This window comes from Patagioenas fasciata, chromosome 1 (genome assembly GCF_037038585.1).
Source record: "Patagioenas fasciata isolate bPatFas1 chromosome 1, bPatFas1.hap1, whole genome shotgun sequence".
NCBI lineage: Eukaryota > Metazoa > Chordata > Aves > Columbiformes > Columbidae > Patagioenas > Patagioenas fasciata.
This window is the reverse complement of record NC_092520.1, coordinates 19,166,512-19,187,256: the sequence shown is the minus strand read 5'-3', so window position 1 is coordinate 19,187,256 and position 20,745 is coordinate 19,166,512. Positions and strand designations below refer to the sequence as shown.

General features: G+C 38.9%; 1 protein-coding gene across 1 annotated transcript in view; it reads right to left on the bottom strand.

The window, feature by feature from the left end:
- DDX10 (DEAD-box helicase 10) overlaps positions 1–20,745 on the bottom strand; it is a 180,361-nt gene that overhangs the window by 61,542 nt on the left and 98,074 nt on the right. Inside the window, exons 14-15 of the mRNA XM_065831453.2 lie at positions 8,909–9,022; positions 6,697–6,858 (exon numbers count right to left, since the gene is read on the bottom strand). Of these exons, the coding sequence (XP_065687525.2) occupies positions 6,697–6,858; positions 8,909–9,022 (276 nt within the window). The remainder of the gene's footprint in view (positions 1–6,696; positions 6,859–8,908; positions 9,023–20,745) is intronic.

The window sequence follows — 20,745 nt, the reverse complement described above, 5'->3', positions numbered from 1 at the left end:
AGGAATTCATAATCCAGACAGGTCACAGACTCTTGCGCTGTCTTAAGGCAGCTGTTCCTAAGGTGACACCCGGCTCCCGCACACCAGGTCTGAGAAAAGACAGAAACCCCTGGATCCCTGTGCCTGCAGAGCCAGGAACCCGGCAGCACCCCCGGCCTCGGCAGCCAGGGGGCAGCTCCCTCAGAGCCTGCTGCGACAGGCAGGGGTCAGCATGCCAGCAGCCGTGGCACTGCAGGACAGGCAGGGGTCAGCGTGTCAGCAGCTATGGCACTGCAGGATGGGCAGAGGTCAGCATGACGGCAGCCGTGGCACTGCAGGACGGGCAGCCTGGTGCTGGAAGCTCCTCATAGCACTACGGCTGTGATTCCACTGCAGCTCAAGTTAAGCCTCCACACACAGCTGCGCTTTCCTGGCATTCATCCGATTACAGTTTACACAAACAACCTACTCGCAGTTATTTTTCTTTTTTTTCACATCAAGAAGATGAGGCCAAGAACTCTTGATTTTGCCAGAAAAGCTCTTAGACAACATCCAAGGGTACTTCAAGCTTTAAGTGTAGCCCATCCAGCTGTTGAAGTGCAAGAAAACAAACGATGAGCAAGGCCTTGCCTCCGCCATCAGCACAGAGAGGCCAGAGCAATGCTACTGAGAGTGACAAAGGATGGGATGCCTGTCAACTCACCTGTCAGTGTCCATTCCCCTTATCTTAATAGCTCTGCACTTGGAACACAACAGCGGCATTGCCTGCACACAACAGCTTTTATGAAAGGGCTCAGGTAGGTTTTCCAACAAAGCAATACTCTCTTGATTTATTTTACACATCTCTCCATCTCTAATACTTTTCTTCTTTGCCGTTCCGCTAAACGCTCCTCTCAGCAGCAACCTTTTCCCCATTATATTTTGCTCCTATGCTGGCACAGTCTTTACGTAAGAGAATGTTATCGTCTTCACCCAGCACCACATTAAACCAGCTATACAACTACACTGAAATCTGGCAAATTTCACCTCAAATGAAGGACTATTGAAGTGCTTTACTTAAAGAGCATAAAACTGCACTGTGATTTTTTTCCCTTCCTATTCTTTCTGTTGAAATATGATGCTATCTCTCTCCAGAATTAATGTACTGATTGATTTCAAACTACAAATACTATTTTTCATGAGTACATTTTTCTTCCAGCATACTGAATGGTCTGTGCTGTATAGCATCTATTTTTCTTTTTATTAATTGCATTTATTTATTTATTTATTTATTTTAATCACAAGTAAAAAATTGATAAAATAAAGAAAATCCTGCTGGAGTCTTTTCTGTTTCTTTAACTGGTTCTACACAGTATTTAATGATCTATTACAACTCTAAACCAAACATGCTTAAATCATAACTACTCTGTCATCAACAGAAATCATGTGCAGGATGGGGAGAGGGACAGAGCCCAGAGCTCTGGCCAGAGGGGGCTGCTGAAGGAAGGGACAGGCGTGGGGCGTTCCCCCCCAGAGCCTTCCCATGGGGCGCACAGCCACGGCACAGGGTGAGAATTGGGCAGGGGGCAGGAGAGGGACAAAGGCTACAACATCACCGCAGGAAATAAACCTTGAGGAATGTGGTGTGGCAAGAGACACATAGAGGAAAAATAATCTGCTACAAGAATGGGCTGACAACTGCTTTGGCCATACCATTCTCCTACTACTTAGAATTACCAGCATTCCTGCTTTTAAAAATAAACTCACAGTTTGATTACAACCTTTGGCCAACTGCAGGTTGCAAAAGAAGAGAATTCTTCCTTGATAAGTAAATTTAGGTCTCTTTTCTCAAATTCCTACATCAAGTGCATCTTTCATTGGATCAACTCAATTCATGCAGAGTCCAAGTCATCACTAGGTGACCATAGTTTTCCAAGTACTCTCTCCAAGCATGCTAGACACCCTGTATATCTGTATGGTACCGTCTTTCCTTAAATGCACCCAGAAATCATCATGGTTTTTAAACATCAGCTCTAATTCTCAGCACCGAGGCTGTTAAATCATCACTAGTATTATAACTCCATTATTCTTCCTTAGAGGAAGCATCCCTTACAAATTCTTAAGAACTGTGTGTGAATTAATATAAAATTAATAGTTAGTCTCTGTCCTACTCTCCCCCACATATACTGATGCAAAAATTATTAGAAAACACTCCTTTTGAACTCTACATTTCAATCTACCTGGATGGTCTCTCTAGGGATACCTTGAATCTAATAATGTGGTTTCTAAGGATACCCTGTTAACAGTGAGACAAAGATAAAAAGCAGAAAAAGTAATAAACTGAACACCAAATACGCTAATCCTGACGAGCAGTAAGGCAAACAGCAACAAGAGACCTGAACTCCTAAGTCATTGATAGCTGAACACTGAAGGAACCACACAAGACAACTTTGAAAAGGTTCACCCAAAACTTCGTAACGGGTAAGAACAAGATAAAAAAAGGTTATTTATCAGTCTCACATGAAAGAGCAAACTTGTAACAGAATATTTGCAAGGCACTGTGAGACTGTGTGGAAAGTCCAGTACCTGGAAAAACCCAAGGTCAAGGCCAGTGACTGTGTAAGAGCCTGGTAGTGTGGGTATGTATACTGGACATATTTAGGGCCCACTAACAAAAGCATTTAGGCAACAGGAAACAAACCAAACAGAGTTAGTCTCTCTCAATACAGTTTCTAAAATAGCTCTGTCTTTTTTTCCTGAATTAAGAACAGCAGGAGCAAAACTAAGAGACCACATAACTCTAAACTTCAGGTGGTACAAATCAGCACCATTTCAGTAGCACAAGGGCCACAAAACATCTCCAGTTTCCTCCCAGCAACAGCAGTATCACTAGAAGATTCTGCAAGGAGTGTTCAAAATACAAAATATATATGGTATTTAAAATACAGACTTGTGGTACAACGCTTACAGTGCAACATCTTCTGAAAGATGCCCCCGTGACCTGGAGTCTAACTGTTGTCCTACCACAACAGCTGTGGTTGTTCAGCATCTTCCAGGGAGGCACAGAACCGCCACATCTCGCAGCACCAGGCCCCTGAACACAGCCTCAGCTTGTTTGCTACTAATACCAGCCAAACAGAATAAAATCAAATGAAAAACACTTCTAGCCATTTTCTCATGTTGATCATCCAAAGTTCACAGCATATCTTACTTGCTGGAAAATAATGTATGAAATAAGGCTTCTATTCATTTTCCCTTCAGCACCATTGGGTATTTTTCTGAGCTTGGGCTAGTACACAGAAAGAGAGGTTATTAAGAAGTGAGATGAATCCCTCACTGCCACTATTTTCCTCCTAATAACAGTGCATTTTCAGTTGAAAACTTGAAAAATGGAGTGCAAAAACATGTTCTGAATACTTTATTCACTCTTCTCTTTACTGTTTTTGTAACATTTTACACACTTCAAAAGAGCTCAAATCTATACCTCTCACTGGGCTGCCATTAAATATCCATTAATGCAGAATTCTTTTCATACCATCCTGATCAGTGTTACTGCCCTTTCCCTTGTGCTCAACTGCTAAAATTTACTTTGCTTCCAAAACTTCAATAAGCGTTAATTAAATCATAATTATACCCCAGATTTTATTTATTTTTATCCATTTTCAATTTTCCTCCATTTGCATGGGAAAGAGAGGATAACAAAATGTGAGACTCATGAAGGAAACCTAATTATAGTGTAGACACTTTGCAGGTTTCTACAAGCCTTAAGGCAACTGCAACACACATCTCATCTAATCCAAGCATCTCATGAATGCATCAAAACATTTTTCTGATCATACTGAAAACTGCGCTCATTCAATTAAATGACATCCAAAATGGATTTAAAGCAATGGCCTGTGGATACTTTCTGAATAGTTTTGCTCTTCATCAGAAATAGTTTCTCAAGGAAAGTTCTTATTAAGCTTACAGGCCATATTCACCTAAAAAAAAAACCAAATTTTGTGCAAGTTTTGATTTTAAGAAATTATTTTTTTTCCCCAAAGATCTTTACTATTCAAGATTATATTGAAGAAACCATAAGAGAAAGATTCTCAGTGGAAGACAACCTATAAAATGACAAGCTTTATAAAATCACTGCTTTTTCTACACCATTGATGATCTAAATCAAAATCTGAACCCATGTGCAAGATACAAAAACCTGGATGAAGTAACATACGCTTTCATGGCGTTCCGTAAGTTATTTTGTTATTCTAAGTCACCGCTTTGAAGCCAATATAGACACTTCAGGTATTAGCATATATTCAGCTTCGGAGGACTTTTGGACTACTGAAGTACTTAACCATGTAGCAGACTGCTACATTTAGTTTATACAGAACAATGCATTTGTCTCTAGCGGTCTTCTAATCTACCTATATAATAACTTTAATAAATTTAGCATGTTTCAAAAACTGCTATAAAGAAAAGAAGTAAGAACTGCCAAACATACAAACCAGGAAACTACACCAAGCATCAGCTGCAGTAGGAAGAAAAGAAATCCAGAGGAATCAATATATGGACATTCAAAACTTGCTGAAAGTGAAGGAACAGAAGAAGGCTGAATTGACGAAAAAGCTAAGCAAAGATCTTGAACAAACCTGAAGCAAAAGCAGAGAGGAAAAACTTAACCACCTTTTTTTTTTTTCTTTTCAAAGAGCTGGGAGAGATTTGTAGGAGAATTCAGAAACCAAGCTGGAAAACCAAGAATCGGAGAGTTGTCACATCTGCTGTTAGAAAGGATGTCAAATGGACAAAGATCTACAGCAGTCTGCTTGCAGGAAGGAAATGCAAACAAAGATGGGAAAGAAATAATTAGTGTTATTGCAGAAAGAAAAGGTCAGACGACAGAGTTCTTGCTCTGCCATGATGTATTTTGGCCGACAGTGAAGTACGGAGGATTTTAAAAGCAGCAATGACAGTGACAGCGATGGATTTCAGACTTTGTATGAAAGGGACTGCTGAATGCCAGTGAGGGGATGCGTAAGATGGGATGAGAGTACGTGATTTTCAAAAGCTCCTCTTTCAATGACACAAGAAGGGGCACTAAGACATCTGCACTGAGGCAAAATCTGAAGTCATTAAAATAAGGTAAGAAAGTCTCGTCTTTTTGCTGCTTTCATATCCTTTGTTGGTAGCACATTCGAATCTCTTTTACATAGGTTACAAGAAAATTGATACTTCTCATAATTTATATATATATATATGATGCAGCCAGTTCTGCTCATTTTGCCCACCTCACTTCTGAAAAGAGGCATTATCTTTTCATAGTATCACCACAGTTGAAATATTTCATCATTTGTTCTCCTCAGCATTATAAGGAGGAAGGAAGTTGTGTTAAAAGACCAACTGATTAAGTATTTAATCATTGAAGTCTGATGTCAAACATGCAACTTTGTCACTCAAAGTGTATGAATTTGCTAGGGAATAGCAGATTGACTCAAAAGTCATAAATCTGTATCTCCTTCCTTACTTATTAAACTACATCCTTGAAATCTGATAGCATTGCTTTCTATAAAATTGACTATAATTTCACCTATAGCACAGTAAACATTATTTCTTTTCAGCTACATTCAAATGCAGCACTTGGCTAATGAAAAGGTGAGTTTTTTGTAGATGTCAAATGACTGTAACAGGACTACTAGAGTAGACTTTGGAATTAAATGTGTGAAGTATGCTTTGACTTTAGCTGGAACACTTATGTGCCCAAATATATCCTGAAGATTTCACAAAACCCCTCCAAACTATTTTATTCAAATACAAACCTTAAGAGACACTAGAAAATGTAGCACGAATCACTAGAAATCAAAAGTCAAACTGGATAAAGCCAGCACTTGCAGAGCAGGGTAATAAAACACTTTTTAATGCTTTGGAAATTAGAAGCTTTGAGCATAAAGCAGGCCTTTAATAACACACACACCTGGGATCTCGCATTTATCTGTTACATGGAGAAATACAAACCCTTTTCATGATGACTAACAGAGCGATCTCTGAACAAAATGATATCCAACTGCATCCCACATGACTCTTACATGACAAGGTCAGAAAACTGTGCTTTGGTCCACAACAAATAACAGAGAACCAGTTTGCAAAATCATGGTCTGCAATTTAAAGGTTTTTAAACGCCTAAGAAAAGCCAGACTGCAGACACTGAAGTTTTCAAATTACAGCCAAAATTATTTGGCACTATTTAAATAATTCATGAAATAAATTCTGATAGCTCTAATAAGACTGATGCAAAAAGTTAGTACTTTTACCTACCTGCAATGTGATATTGAACACTGAGCGAGCAGTAGTCTGAAGACAATTCAGAGACACTTTTTTGCTTTCCCTTCGCACTGAACATCTTCAACATTTGTTACAGCACATATACCAAACAGCACTCTCTTCTGTGAAACAAACCCTTCCACTCAACACTGCTTAAAAAAAAAGAATGCTCCCACTAAACTCTTACCAGATTTTAAAGCTGTAATTAAAACTCCACCATTACCAACAACTGGTACTGATTGCATAAGGCCTTGTGTTATCCAGCTACTTATGTCAGAACAGCCTTCTTGTCTGCACTGCAGTCCTGAGAAAACTGATGAATTTAAATGAACTTGTACTGCACTTTTTTCACAATATATTTAAGCATTTTTCCTCACTGAATAATCCATAGCAGTTTCTATTTCTGCACTTCAGTAAATGAGGTACAAATCCACTTACCCTGTGCTTTTCCTTTACTTTCTTCCTGTATGCTTCTTTGTCAAATTTGTCTTCTTCCCGCAGTATCTCTTTTGCTTTATCTAAGTTGATACCACTGGCATCATCTTCCTCATCTGCTCTTGCCAAACTGGATTTTTGCACAGGTGGCCACTGCTGTACCAACTGAATTACACATGTCAACAAGAAAAACAATGGTTAGAATCATTTTTCCAGAAAGTGTTGATGTCCTAAATATTCCAATACATTCTTTTTCTAGACTAAATAAAAAGGCCACTTGCAAAGGAAAAAAACAAACAAAACTTTTGCATAATACAAACTTGGAAAACTTATTAAATACCATATTCAGTCAAAAACAAGTATTTGAAAATAATGTCTCCATTATACCATATTACTGTTTAATGGATTCACTTCAACTTCTTCTCCTTGTTTTCTCTCTTTGCCTAATGGAACAAATCATTTATAATCCTGCTAGTCATTTTGGGAGAAAAATTATATTTGCTTTCAACAAATGACTCTCCAAAATATATCCAACAGAACAAAACACAAGTAAATCTAAACAGTATGTTTTCATATAAACAATCAATATCCCAGCATATTAACTGAGAGAAAAAGGAGATAAGCCTTCATTACACAGCACATGAAAAACCATGACTGCAGATTCATGTTTTAGGGAAAGCAAGAAGAATAAATATGGAGGGTTTCATGGGTTATTATAGGAAAACTTGATTGGAATTGTTTGATGATTCAAGTCTTTGCAAAATCATTCTTGCTTATGGATTGGTAGAGTAGTAAATCTAAAAAAGGAACTATATAGCAGAAAATATATCATTGAGATACAAATGCAAACCCAAACACCTTTAGGATTCCCTAATGCACACAGGCTGTTATTCACCTGGATACTGATAAACCAAACCTTTTCCACTTCCATTTGTAAAATGTAGTTTGTGTATTTGTATTTTCTAGAAAGAAGTATTTCTTAAAGGATCCTTATTTTACCAAAGAAAAGCATGTGCATTAGAGCAGTAGAACTGTAAAGCAGTTTTACACAGGTCAGAAGAACAGCAGGAATGACATCCACAGATGCAAACTACTTGCTTTGTTAAACAAGTCACCACTTCTCCACTGTGCTACTTTTCTAACTGTAATCTTTGTGCTATTTTTTCCTCCATCTTCAGTCCTTTTTGCTTCATTGCATAGATACATAAAGCATTTGCATATAAAATTTAAAATGACACAGCAGCTTTTGAATATCTAAAATACCTGAAGATATTATTTCCAGTCAATGGGGCAACCTCTGAAAGCTTTCAAATTTTGTCTAATGTCAGCAACTATATGGCTATACTCCCTTCATCTGCAATATCAAATGCTTTATTTGCTCACAAAAGCAAATTATATACTTGTAAAGGTGACCACTTTCAGTTTAAGCCTTACTGAGATTAATCTAGAGTAAAAAAAAAAAAAAACAACCAGTATCTACTTTTTTTCTTTAATTCTGGAAACGGAAAACCAACATATATAGCACGTGAAGCTGTGAAATCAAATGTATAGAAAAGTTTATGGAGCACGGATACTTGCAGCGAGGTTACTGCCACAACGAAACCCTAGAGTGCCTGGCATTCCCAATAGTTCCTTTCAGTATAAAATCAAAACATTTTCCAGGGGCTATCAAAAGATCCAGTTAAATTACTGACAAATTTCAGTGCACTGCTACATCAGCACCAGTAGGCAAAAATCTGGTGTCTCCTTAGCTTTCCTAACAACATTTTTAATCTAGAAATAGTGAACGCTGGAAAGAAAACCAGGGACTTCTTACAATTCCAGTACATTAACTCAAGATTTAGGGGAGCTTTAGCAAATATCTACAGAAAAAGTGTTTTACATTTCTGTAAGATAGAAACAGACTCTCGATTCCACCTGAAATTGAAGACAATAGGCAGAAAAGAGGTACAGTTCTGTACAACCAGTAACAGCTCTCATACAAGTATCTTTCACATACAAAGGTGACAAGAGGTCAGTGCTCAGCATTCTTCTTTTTCCCAGTGGAACTGAATTCTAAATGGAAAGCAAACAGTTTTGCAAAACTTAAACCAATTATGGAAACCACACACTTTTGTAAACTGTATCTTTTTATACAGATATCCAGTATTTTTGTCTTTAAAGAAACTACAAATGCAGTTCTCACTAAAATACAGTTATTTTGAACTGATCTTACCTCTCCATCTTCAGTAAAAACTATTTTTGTGTTGACTTTAAATTTCTTCTTCAAGATTTTTTTGGCTTCTTGGGTTTTAGTTGTTTTTTTCTTCATTTTTGATTTTGATGCATTCTGTATAAAACAAAATGAGATTTCTTAGGGGTTTTTTTCTAGTCACAGAGTATATGCGTTAAACTTTCTTAAAAGCAATTAGATGTATTAAAATGTAATTCCTAAAACACATGAGTCACTTCCAGTAATAATTAGCTAAGAAACCTTATCATAAAAGTGTTTTAAGCGGGTCATATCACAAGGATCTCATTTGCTTCGATAATAATTCAGCCTAACTTAAATCCTGTCAGCAGCAGGACACCGGAATCATTCAAACATCACTAACCTTTCTGGGACAAGGACACCAGATTCACCAGCTTACACTGTTAGCAAGCCTCATCACACATGAAACCCAGTATAACTGACTGAAGCCATTAGCTACTACTGATCGGTACCACTTCCATCTCACTTGTCATCACACTGTCCCCAGGCACCGCTGCACACCAGTTTGAGTTATTTCTGTGTCAATGAAGGACACAAGCGGCCATGCAAGAACCTTCCTATTTTGTAACTCGTGTCCCTTCCAGTCACATCAGGGTGCAGAACATCAGTGCCAGGAGGTGTTTACCCAACTTAGCATTAAATAACATTTAGAATCACAAAAGTTATTAGCACCATAGGAAAAAAGTTGTAGCGAAACGAAGTGGTGAAGACATCACAAAAACTAATAAAAGAGCCTGCAGAAACTGTTCAATCCAGACATTAACACCATTTCCAACAGCCTGGGGTTGTTCTTTCCTGGCTACAACTGAGAAAGCAACACAGACCAGAAAACGCAAGTATTATCAGCAAAACAGCATTCCTGTATAAAACACACCAATACCAAAGTTACACTTATTTTTTGTGTGTGCAATCTTGCTGTTAGAACAGGTGAAGAGGTCACTTCTATTTTTGACAGATTGAGGATTTATCCAGAGTATTTTTGCAGTTTGGAGGTAGTTTGCAACTCTGGGAAGAGCACTTCCATTACTTCTGTAAAACGCGGTGGAAAATAAATCGTGACATCCCCAGATGGCCTGCATAGGTTTCAGAGAGACACATGTCTGGTGGCAACACCACGGAACTGAAGAACATGGGGATTCCCACCCTCCAGCTCTTCTTCTGAGAGCTTTGCCTTTCAAGAACAAAGGTCAAATGTGTTCAGGTATCTAAAGGGACACAATACACACAGAGGACATTTTCAGTAATAACTGCCATTGCAGAAAGTACTTTATAGCAAAAGATACTCCACAGGAATATGTGGAGACTCCATAGGAAAAGACCCAAAACTCACTCATCATCCTGTAAAGATGCAAAGCTCCACTACTCAGGAAAAAGTGCCTGAAAAAGAGTCACTAAACTGTCTATACTTCTGATAAATAACAGAAAGTGGACAAAGCAACCAGAGAGAAAAAGGAAAAACTGAACTTCTTTTTCTCACTTTATTTTGGTCATTTTAATCAGTTTCATGTTCTAAACCCAATCTGCTATAAAAGGAAGCAAAAAAAAACCTCAAAGTTGCTGTCAGTATGGTCAGCACACTAATGCACTGAAATATGAACTACAAAAGAGAAAAATTACAGTCTTCCTAACAGGAAAAACGGCTTGTGACAGCTACTGCACTGTGTTATCAAGCAATAACCATTATCTATTATAGAAAACAGTAACTGCAGAAGCACTTATGTCCTCAGTATTGTCATACGATTTGTTGTACTGTGCAGCTTCTACTACTCAGGCATTCGCGTAACAGCTCAGAAAGCTGCGCTGTCCCCTCGTTCCTGCTGTTTATCCCACAAACACAAACTGTTTTGAGAATCTGCACAAACGTAAACCCCTTACCTCAAAATATGGACTACTTAGTAGAAAAAGAAGAATTGTCCAGAGGAAGAACTCAAAGAGAGATGTACTTCAAGGTGGTAGGATGATACTTGTCACTACCACATTTTCTTCAGCAGTTGCTTTTGGTTTTGTTGTGTTGTTGTTATGTTTGTTTGTTTTGAAATAATCTTTCATTTCTGCACTGCCAGTAAATGTTCGTACCAGCGTAATATGCTAATGAAGAAAAAAGTGACTGAAAGTCTCGAACTGAGGCATCAATATTTTGCAAAATTATATTTAAATGTCAATCCCAGCTGTTCACATTACTTAGTTTAAAAAAGGTTTTCCTGGCTAAAGAGCACAAATAACCAATGAGCTGTCATGGGCAACATTTCCAGTTGTATTTTTTTCCCCCTCCCTGCTCTGTGTGATTTTGAGAAGTATTTTGATGCTGCAAGTAGCACGGAAACAAATGGTATAGGACAAAATTTCCAAACCAAAAGAAGGAACAAGAGGAGGAAGAGACGAATGAGGAGCTAAACTCCCTCAGTATACACCTAAAAAGCATAGTATAAGTTCAGTGTGTAAATTCGACAGATTCACAATTTGCAGCATTAAGAAGAGTCAAGAGATCAGAATTTTAAAAAACATACAGGAAGAGAGCATTAGTATAAAACTCTACACAACTCACAGATAAGGAAACTGTGGGTTTTTTATTAGAATGCTTTCAGTGCTTTACTAAACTGAACACGCTTCCAAGAAGATGGCTATCAAGGCTCCCTCGGCTTCAGATGTCACCTCCTGACCATCATAGTTTAAGTCCAAATGGGCTCAGATACCAAAACATTATCATCACTGCTGCAGACACAATTTTACAAACCATGACTTCACTGTTCAGCAGATGTGGTGCAGCCCAGGAGGGCAGGTGGGTGGGTGAGTGCAGTGGTTCCTGACACAGCCTCTTTGTCCCAAGGGGGAGGCTACATGGTCCAGGAGAAGAGGTCAACCATAAGGTCTATATAGACCTGAAGCTAGTGTGGGGTCCCACAAATGCTGCTTTGGTCCTCTCCTGGAGACCTCTCTCACGTTGTTCTGGAGTCCCTACATAGTCCTAAAAGTCTCTCCCTCCACATGTCTCCAGTAGAGTCTTTCAGAGCATCTATTCCCCACATCTCAAGTGCCTCTCCCTGTATCTCCTGTCCCAGTGGCTGCAACTCTGTTTTGAACACACCCGAGCCAGGAGTTCCTTCAACTGGCTGCATTCTGGATACAGGATGGGTTGTTGACATCTACCTCAGCTCATGGCCTCCTCCCCCACCGACACTACTCCTGGGACCCTCGCACGCAAATACTCAATGCCCTCACCCAAATTTCTAATGCCACTGCCTGTCTTTGCTTTGACCCCACATTCAAACAGCTACACTGAAACACCAGTTTCCCATCAAGCAGGAGTCTGATTCACCCGTTGTAAGCAACATAACAGCAATGGATAGCAGACCTCAGGCTTTCCTAATCTTCAGTGGCAACCCCTGGTTCCCTGTGTTTACAAGCCATTCTACTTGTTCGTTTCCCATATTCATCGTTTGCACTAGAAGATAACTGACAATTTACAAGCAGCAGGCTGGCATTTAACCCACATTCTCCATGGCTTCATCTCTTTTTTTCACAATGGGTTCACCACACCAGCAGACACCAGCAGCTGCTGGAGCCTGCCAGAAGATCTCCTCCATCTGCCAACCTCAACTGCTGCATGGGATACAGAAGCAATGACTCTAACTGCTCAGTAAGGAGCTGAGATCTGGGGTCACAGGCTCTGCAGGAAGGAGCCTGTCCCATCAGACAGGAGCGAATGGACGGGTTCTGCTGACAACCAGCCCTTGTCCCTAATGTCAGAGCCAGCCACAGGCTGAGGGGCACAGCAGCTCCCCACAGACCAGCTCACTCCAAAAACATTGCACATCAAAGCCTGCCCAACCAACATCCACCTCAGCAAAGGCATCTCTGGAGCCGAATTATACCACCAAATAAGCCGTTGATCAGAACAAAGTGGGCACACGTGACCTGGGCACAGGCTCTCGCGTTGCTGTGAGATATCACAGGGTTCTGCGTTGGACTTGGGTTGGTAACAGGAGTCAAAGCGGCAGTCGGTGCACACGACGAGAAGAGGCTCCCACTGCCCACCAGTGTGGACTCTGCGCCCTCTGCCCAATAAAAACTGGTCCTCAAGTCTCATCCCTTCTTCTATGAAGGTGTGCGAATAGTTAAACTGATCAAACCAGATCAGAGTGATAACCAGCCTCTTTCAAATGGTATATAACAGTTACGCATTAGACAAGGCACATAAGTTTATAAAAATTTCATAAAACATAGGCTCAGCTGCAGGGTTGAAGAATTTTCCATTGTTACTAATCAAAAGCCCAAATTTCTTCTTCCTTTTGCACATGCACATGCCAGATGGTTTGCTGGATTATTTAATGAGTTAGAATACAAGCCAGCTCTCAGAAGCACAGCAAATTCAAACATTTTTATATATAACCAGAAACAATACAGCTAATAGGCAAGTTCTTTTCTTTTTTTTTTTCTCAAGAAGGAGCAGGTTCTTGTTTTCCAGCTTCAAAGGTATGATATTCTTAGCTGAATCTATGACAACGATTTTCTAAATTAAGATACTTACAAGTTTAAGACACAAGATTTACTATTTTTCAATTATTTTTTTCTGAAAAGACAGGGCATCAGACACACAGAATAGCAAAATTTACTGACATCTAATAAGGAATAATTTTTATTCTTAATACAATTTTTAAAGTCAATAGTTTAGACTGAGTATGCAATCCACAGCAACTCAAGATAAAGCACTTACAGGCTCTTACTGTAACCAAGACAAATAGTTTTGCTTTGACCTTTGGATTGTTACAAATCATCAAATGTAAAGCTTATTTGTTTCTAACTACATTTTCCTTCTTAATTTCAATTCAACAAGCCTGTGAAAGCAAGCACAGTATATCCAGTACAGAAGCTGTCTGAAGATAGGACTACATATGGTGGTTTAAACATGAGTAGAAAAAAAAAGTTGTAATCAGTTCTCCAGTCACATTAGCTGTAACAAGCACTACTGCTTTTCTAGGAGTTTTGTGGGATTTCTTTTCTCCTCCCTGCTTATACCTTACAAATCCTAGGAAAAATGGTGCTGTAGCTGGAAATATTTTTCAGTCTCTCCTAGTATTAGTACATTACTTTATCCACTTTATGTCCACAATAGGAGCAAGTATCTATCACATTTTGATTATCACCAATCACAGCAACCCCCACTGCCAAGCTATGGTATTCAGACTCAGAAGTGATTCCCCACAGAAGGCGACACAGCCTTGCCAGACTGAAGCTACCGAACCTCAGACAACGAGAAGGGCCGTCCTCCTCTCCATGCCACGGAGAGTGCATAGACATGGTTTCCATCTGCAGGCAATACAAAACCTTAAGGAGACTGTGTGTCCTCCAACCACTCACCTAAAGCAGCCTAACCATAAAGCATTATCTCTCAGCCCCATAAACTCCCCAAACTCAGACTACAAGGTTTTGATTACCTACAACCAAGAAAAGGTTAGAGGTGAGAGAAATTTTCACTCCTCCTGGCAAATATCTAACCAGAGAAGCAGCAGTGAGATACAAACTTCACACCTTACACATAATTATAAATCTTAAGAAGGAAAACAAGAGATGCAAAATAACCAGACTTTGAAGTCCAGTACATATTATTTCAAGCATCTACAAGATGCTAAACACCACAAAGCTTCCTCTTAGTAATGCAGTTTGATTCAACTAGCAATTTGTCCTCCCCATTGAGTAAAGTGACCAGAGTTGTCCCAGGATGTGGCATGACCACAAGGAGATGTACAGATGCTGCTTTCCCTCATGACCTGTGGTAGCCAGGTGGCCTGTATTTTAATTTCCAGCCCACTTCTCTGCAATGACAGCTATTTCAGTCCTTCCTGATTTCTGCTCGCGAGCCACAGGCCACTTTGTGATGCTGTGAACACAACAAGCCAAAGCCACTGAGAAGCAGCAGCGCAAAGCTCTTCAAACCACCTCTTCACTTCCACAACACAAGCACCTCCACCCCTCCTAGGAAAACAAGCTTCTTTTGTTAACATCTGATGGGTATTTTAATGTAATACAAGCAAAGCTAATTTTGCTTTAGTGAAGTATTCTTAGCTTTTTCATTTTTAATTAAATGTTACAAATTGTCCCTTTGGTTTTGACTACCATTAGGGCAGAAGATTACATCTGAATCTGAATTGCATGAGAGTTTGTGTTTGGGTGCAAGAGTTCGGTTAGAGGGGACACCTTAGTAACCAACGTATTTTCTATAAACCAAATGAAACTAAGCCATTAAGGTTGAAAAGAACAAAACTTAAGGCTGAAATCTTAGTATTTAACACAAAATGCGAGAGTGAGGATTTAAAAACTTGCCAACTTGCTATAATGTTGACATTATACAACCTGCAATGTTTACATTATGAGCTTGATTCTATGTTTAGACAGGTATTTGCTACAATTCCTTGTATTTAAAAAAAAGGTATTTATTTAGTAGATAATTTTTACTTGTTTCTAGACTATGATAGCAGAAAAAAGGAGAAAGAGGCACCAGTAAATGGCTCTATGCCCAATATTGCAACCACAGACAGGAACCAAGTTTAAGAACAGAAATCTTTTTAAACGCTTCTTCAGTGATAAATTTTACTCCCATTTCTAACCAATACAACATAGCAGTATTTCTCTAGAATACTTCTAAAACAATGAAAACAACTAAAATAATTTTCTACTTAATAATTATGCTTTTTCTACGAATGAATGCGTATTCTATGTGACACCTGATTCTTCATTTCAGCAGTTGCTATCAACACTTAAAACGGGGAGTTTAGGCAAAGGCTAAACAGATAGAAGCTGAAGTCTCTCTTCCTATCTAGTCAGTAAAAAAAGACAAAGATTAAAAAAAATAGTTTGATATACCAATATTTACATTAAGTTACTGAACTTATTCTGTGAATTACAATTTAAAACTCATAACCATCTAAACAGTGGCAAAGACACCAACACTTTCAATATAAACTATCTCTGCAGGACACTGGAGAGTCCATCAGTAGCTCTGCACTTCCAACTATGAATTAAATGAAAGGATTATTCATTTCACATACACCCCCATTCATGTTAAGAGGTTTACTTCTGCTTTAATTCTTTCCTTTGTTTCTTTACAGGTAATTTAGAAATGCCTCAGTACCATTCCTGCTCCTGAAATGTCTTCTGAAATACAGTTCCTGTTTCTTCACAGCAGCATCTATCATCTACAAATTCAAGCCAAATCCTGGGGGAAAAATAAAATTTTAAAAAAAAAAAAAAAAAAAAAAAAAGAGCGCATCTGTATCCTTCCTTCTCTGAGGAAATTTTCATTGCTTTCATTTTCTATATTGAAGAAAAAGAATGATATTTTTTTACTCTGAAATAAAATCCCATGATACCAGAAGGACTCATGAATGAGCAGCTTTGCACAATCAGTTTTTCAGGCTTTTTTCCTATCGTTCCATCTCCCTCTGCTTTTTTTTTTTTTCCCCTTTTCCCTATGTATCTCCAATTCTGATTCCTCCACAGAACAGGAAGATTTTAAAGAATGTTTTAGCAAAGAGCTCACTTCCCTAGCCCACAAAACAAACATTTGATTTAAGTACTATAAATTATGTAATTGGACACACAACTTAAGCATCTGCATACGCCAACAAGCAGTTTGTGTCATTGATCTGCAAAATCACTGCACCTCATTTTCCCAGTCTTTAAGAATATTACATAAGAAATAAGGAGACAAAAACCACAAAACCTAAGTGTATCATTATAAGACCTAGTATGAACAAAACCACTATTTAAGAAATTTGTGAGTTATAGTGATTAGATACTATCTCACTCTGAAAGAGGTCTCCATTAAATGCACTGGACCAGAGGACTTTACAGTACAAGCTATTGCATTAGCCTGAAAATCTCCATTACTAGTGAGCCTAAGAAGCAGCGACATTCCTTTCTAAAGCATTAGGCCTTTAACAACATAGGACCAGGAATTCTCAGGCAGCTTATTTAAATGAAAGGTGTAACAGAGAATAATGAACTGCTTGACATATTTCTAGGTAAAAGAGTAATTTAAGTTATAACTGAGTATGCCTGATTAAATGAAGATAAAGTCATTCCAAAAGACTGTAATTCAAAACCAGATTTATTATCATAGCTTTCATTTATTCTTGGCGTTAAGGTTGGTAAAAAAATATATTTCAAAGAAACACGTACAAGCTAAGATGTCCTAATAACTCAAAGGCTGCCTCAGAAAATATACAAGAAGTATACAATAATGATTAATATCACTAGTAACTGCAGTGCCAGATCAAGACAGAAATGTTTTCATTCCACCCCTTCCTGCCATTATAAGGTAATGCATCATTACAACAGAGCCTTGCTCTGGTAAAATCCAACAGAAACACACAGTAACACCATCAAAATCTCCAGCACTTCTACAGCAAAGAGAAACCGATGAACTGCTTGCAGTTATCGTATGCTAAGGGTTACATCTTAGTAAATGAAGGAATGTTCCTCATACAACATCAATTACCAAGCAAAAACCATGATTTTGTTGACTCTGATTCATCCTCCCTCTTCTAGAGCTTCCATTCTTGTGAGCGAGAAGAGGCCATCATGAAGATGCTATTTCCAGCAAAACACATAAATGTGGAGCTGAGGAGCCAGGAAAACTTGCACAGATCTCCAACAATGACAACACTGAGACACTGTCTCACTTTCCAGCAGGTGGAAGACCTGTGTATCCACCCCATACTAATATCTGACATGAAACGAGGTCCACACTCAAAATAGGGGTGAGAGGAGGTGAGCAGGAAGGGGAGAGCTGCCTTGGTTTAGGTTGAAAAGAACACTTAAGCCCTTCAGGCATGCTGAAAACATGCTGTGTTCTGGAACTTGTAATTTTTCAGTCTCCAGAAGAACTAGAATTGTTCCTTCTCTCCCAGGCTGCCCTTGGTATCTTAGTGCAAGACAGTTATATCAAAATATTCAGAGAAATGTAATCACTGAATCATACAGCAAGAAGGCAACTCCGAGCTGACACGTAATGAACTGAAAATTTGGGGCTTTTTTAGTTAAAGAATAAAGATCCTTTTTTATAATGAGATTATATTCTCTAGTAGTTAGACACAGTTACTCTAAAATATTTTTTTTTCTTTTTCATAATCATTAAGGCAGCCAAGGCTTAAATAAATGTCACAACATTATTAAAATTATGGCTTAAAAATACTCTGCAGAAGAATCTTAGGTCAAAAGGTGAGATGAGAAGACCACACTTTCATGCTGCTTTCCTTTAAGGTTAGATACATTTTACCACCCGTGAGCAGTGTGACATTCCCCTTCTCCTCCAAAAGCCGCCACGCGTGGCCCCAGGAACCCGGACGCAGCCAAGGCTGAAGCTTCTTAAAACATTTTGTTCACTAAATTCTCCTGATCTGCCATCAGAAAGTAGTAAATGTTATTTTGCAAAGATAAATATATTTGTATTAGCTCTCTCTCCTCCTCTTTTTGCACATTCTAAAGCAAAAACTATGCCCATTTAATTACCACACCACAATGATATCCCTCACAGGCTATGACCACAAATAGCAAAGACCACATATTTTTTGAAAAAACAGCCCCAATTTTTTTGTTGTTCATTTAAGCAGTGTAGGTTTTTCAAGAGTAAATTAGTGTGATAATTATTATTTTTCAGAGCTTTTATCTTTAGATTTACATGGATTGCACATACGCCTTCCCCTTTAGAGAAGTCTCAAAGCATTTCTTCCAGTGCCCAAAAGCCCACACAAGTAAGAGAATTCACCTGGCCTCCACCTGGACACAATACCAAGGCTACTTAAAATATGAGAGAAGTGGTAATAATGGTTGGCAATCTGTGAGATTTTATCTTCCAGATGCGGCTTATTTGAATTTAGGCCGTGCACTCCCCATTTGGGGGCTATCTCAGAACCACATCAGGCCTCCTCTGCGATCCACACACCAAACAAACAGCTCGGCAGGGCAGACCCAGCCGGGGTAGTGGCGGTGGCACCGCAAACATGAGGAAAACACAACACAGGAGAAAAAAAAAAAAGAGAGGTCAACCAAGTGTATCACTGGCAAGAGACCCAAGAATAACATAGCCAGTTTCTTCCAAACAAATGTCAGTCAGGGACAATCTGGAAAGACAATTTCTTCACAACTAAAGGCTGATGGAAAAGCCACAATTGTAACTGTGAAAAAATATTTCATAACTTATTTTTCTTCTTCAAAAAAGGTTGAGTATTTTGACTCCTTTCTCCATGTATTCAATACAGCCTAAAGATGCCGCCAGAAGCGGGCTTGTAGTCCTTGTGCACCACTCCTCCAAACAGTCTCCTTGCTGCCCTTCTCCAGCACAGGTCCTTTCCCAACCCTGAGAAAAGCTGCAAATTGTACACTGCTGTTTGCACTCCTGTGGGCTCGCGGAAAGGAGCGGAGCTGGTGAAACTGGGGCACGCAGCCCTTCCAGTCACAGCCAGCACCTCGGCCATGCTGCAGGATGCAACGGTGCCTTGCACGCCTGTGAGAATCCCGGTAAGAAAAGTCGCAAAACTTACTCTGAGACCTTACAGTAAACAACGAGAAATTCAAGCACTGATAAACATGAGGAATAGCGCATCTATTCTCTGGATTCTTGTATAGGAAAAACACACACGTGTGCCTGGTGTCACTGCCATCTCATGTACACAAAGCACACACAGCAACACTGCTCTCCAAATCCAGTAAATCAGTCTGCTAGGGTATTACTTTTGTTCTACTACAGAAATGCCTTGGGCAAAATCCCTTGCCAAAAAGGATGTTCACATAGAGTTGTAAGAAAGAGCATGAAACCGTGAGCATAGCCATCTACATGAACAGGTACGAAACCTGAGCACGAGCAACTGCTTGTCCTAGGGCTCCAAAACTGACTGCAGTTTAAACTTGCCTTCCCATATCTTTTAAAACATTTTGCCTTCGAGATGAAAGCGTCCACACCTCCTTTCTTTGCAGGAGTCACCTTTTAACAAGAGGTTAAATTTATATGGAAATTTACATAATTAATATCTTCAACCTGTTTTTAAAAGATTATTTTGAAATCATACATGTCTCCATTTCCGGTAGAAGCAATTAAAAGTTTTCAATTGTTTCAGCAATATATATTCAGATAGTCTAATCTGCCTAACTCCCAGAGCTCAATTATGAGAGAGAGTTAAGAATCTAAGGACAAATAGGAGGGCTCAGAGCAAACTTACAAGTGAAGAACACACTGTCAGCCACAGTCAGCTGGTCCCAAACACCTCTCCCCAGAGCTTGTGCCTTCAGTACTTTTCATACAACTCAGTTTTGAACACCTTACATGTAAAGAGATGTTACTAGAAGTCATGAAGGTGATATTTCAAATAAAATAAATAATACTATTTTCTCATTCCTTCTTGCTCCTCTAGAATTCTATGGTGCTTTGTTGGAAGTTTTCAGTTCTACAATATTTAGACTGATGAAAATGATAGACTGATAAAAACAAAAACAAAAACAAAACACTCATTTTAAAAATACTTTCAGTTGCCAGGATACAATGACCGAAGTGTAACAGGGTGATACGCTGAAATACACAAAGATTTTCTCTGCTGCTTCTGAAGCAGCAGCAAAGGTAGAAAGATCTTTATCACTTCACGCAATTGGAAAAAACGTAGATTTCAAGAAGCCTGCTCAGTTTATTGTCATTCTCTTTACCTTTAAAAATAAGGCAACGAGGTGTAAAAATTGCATTAATTCAGCACAGAGGTCCTCATGGTAAAACATTCACGCAGGATTTAAGCCTTCATCTATGGAGAAAAGGA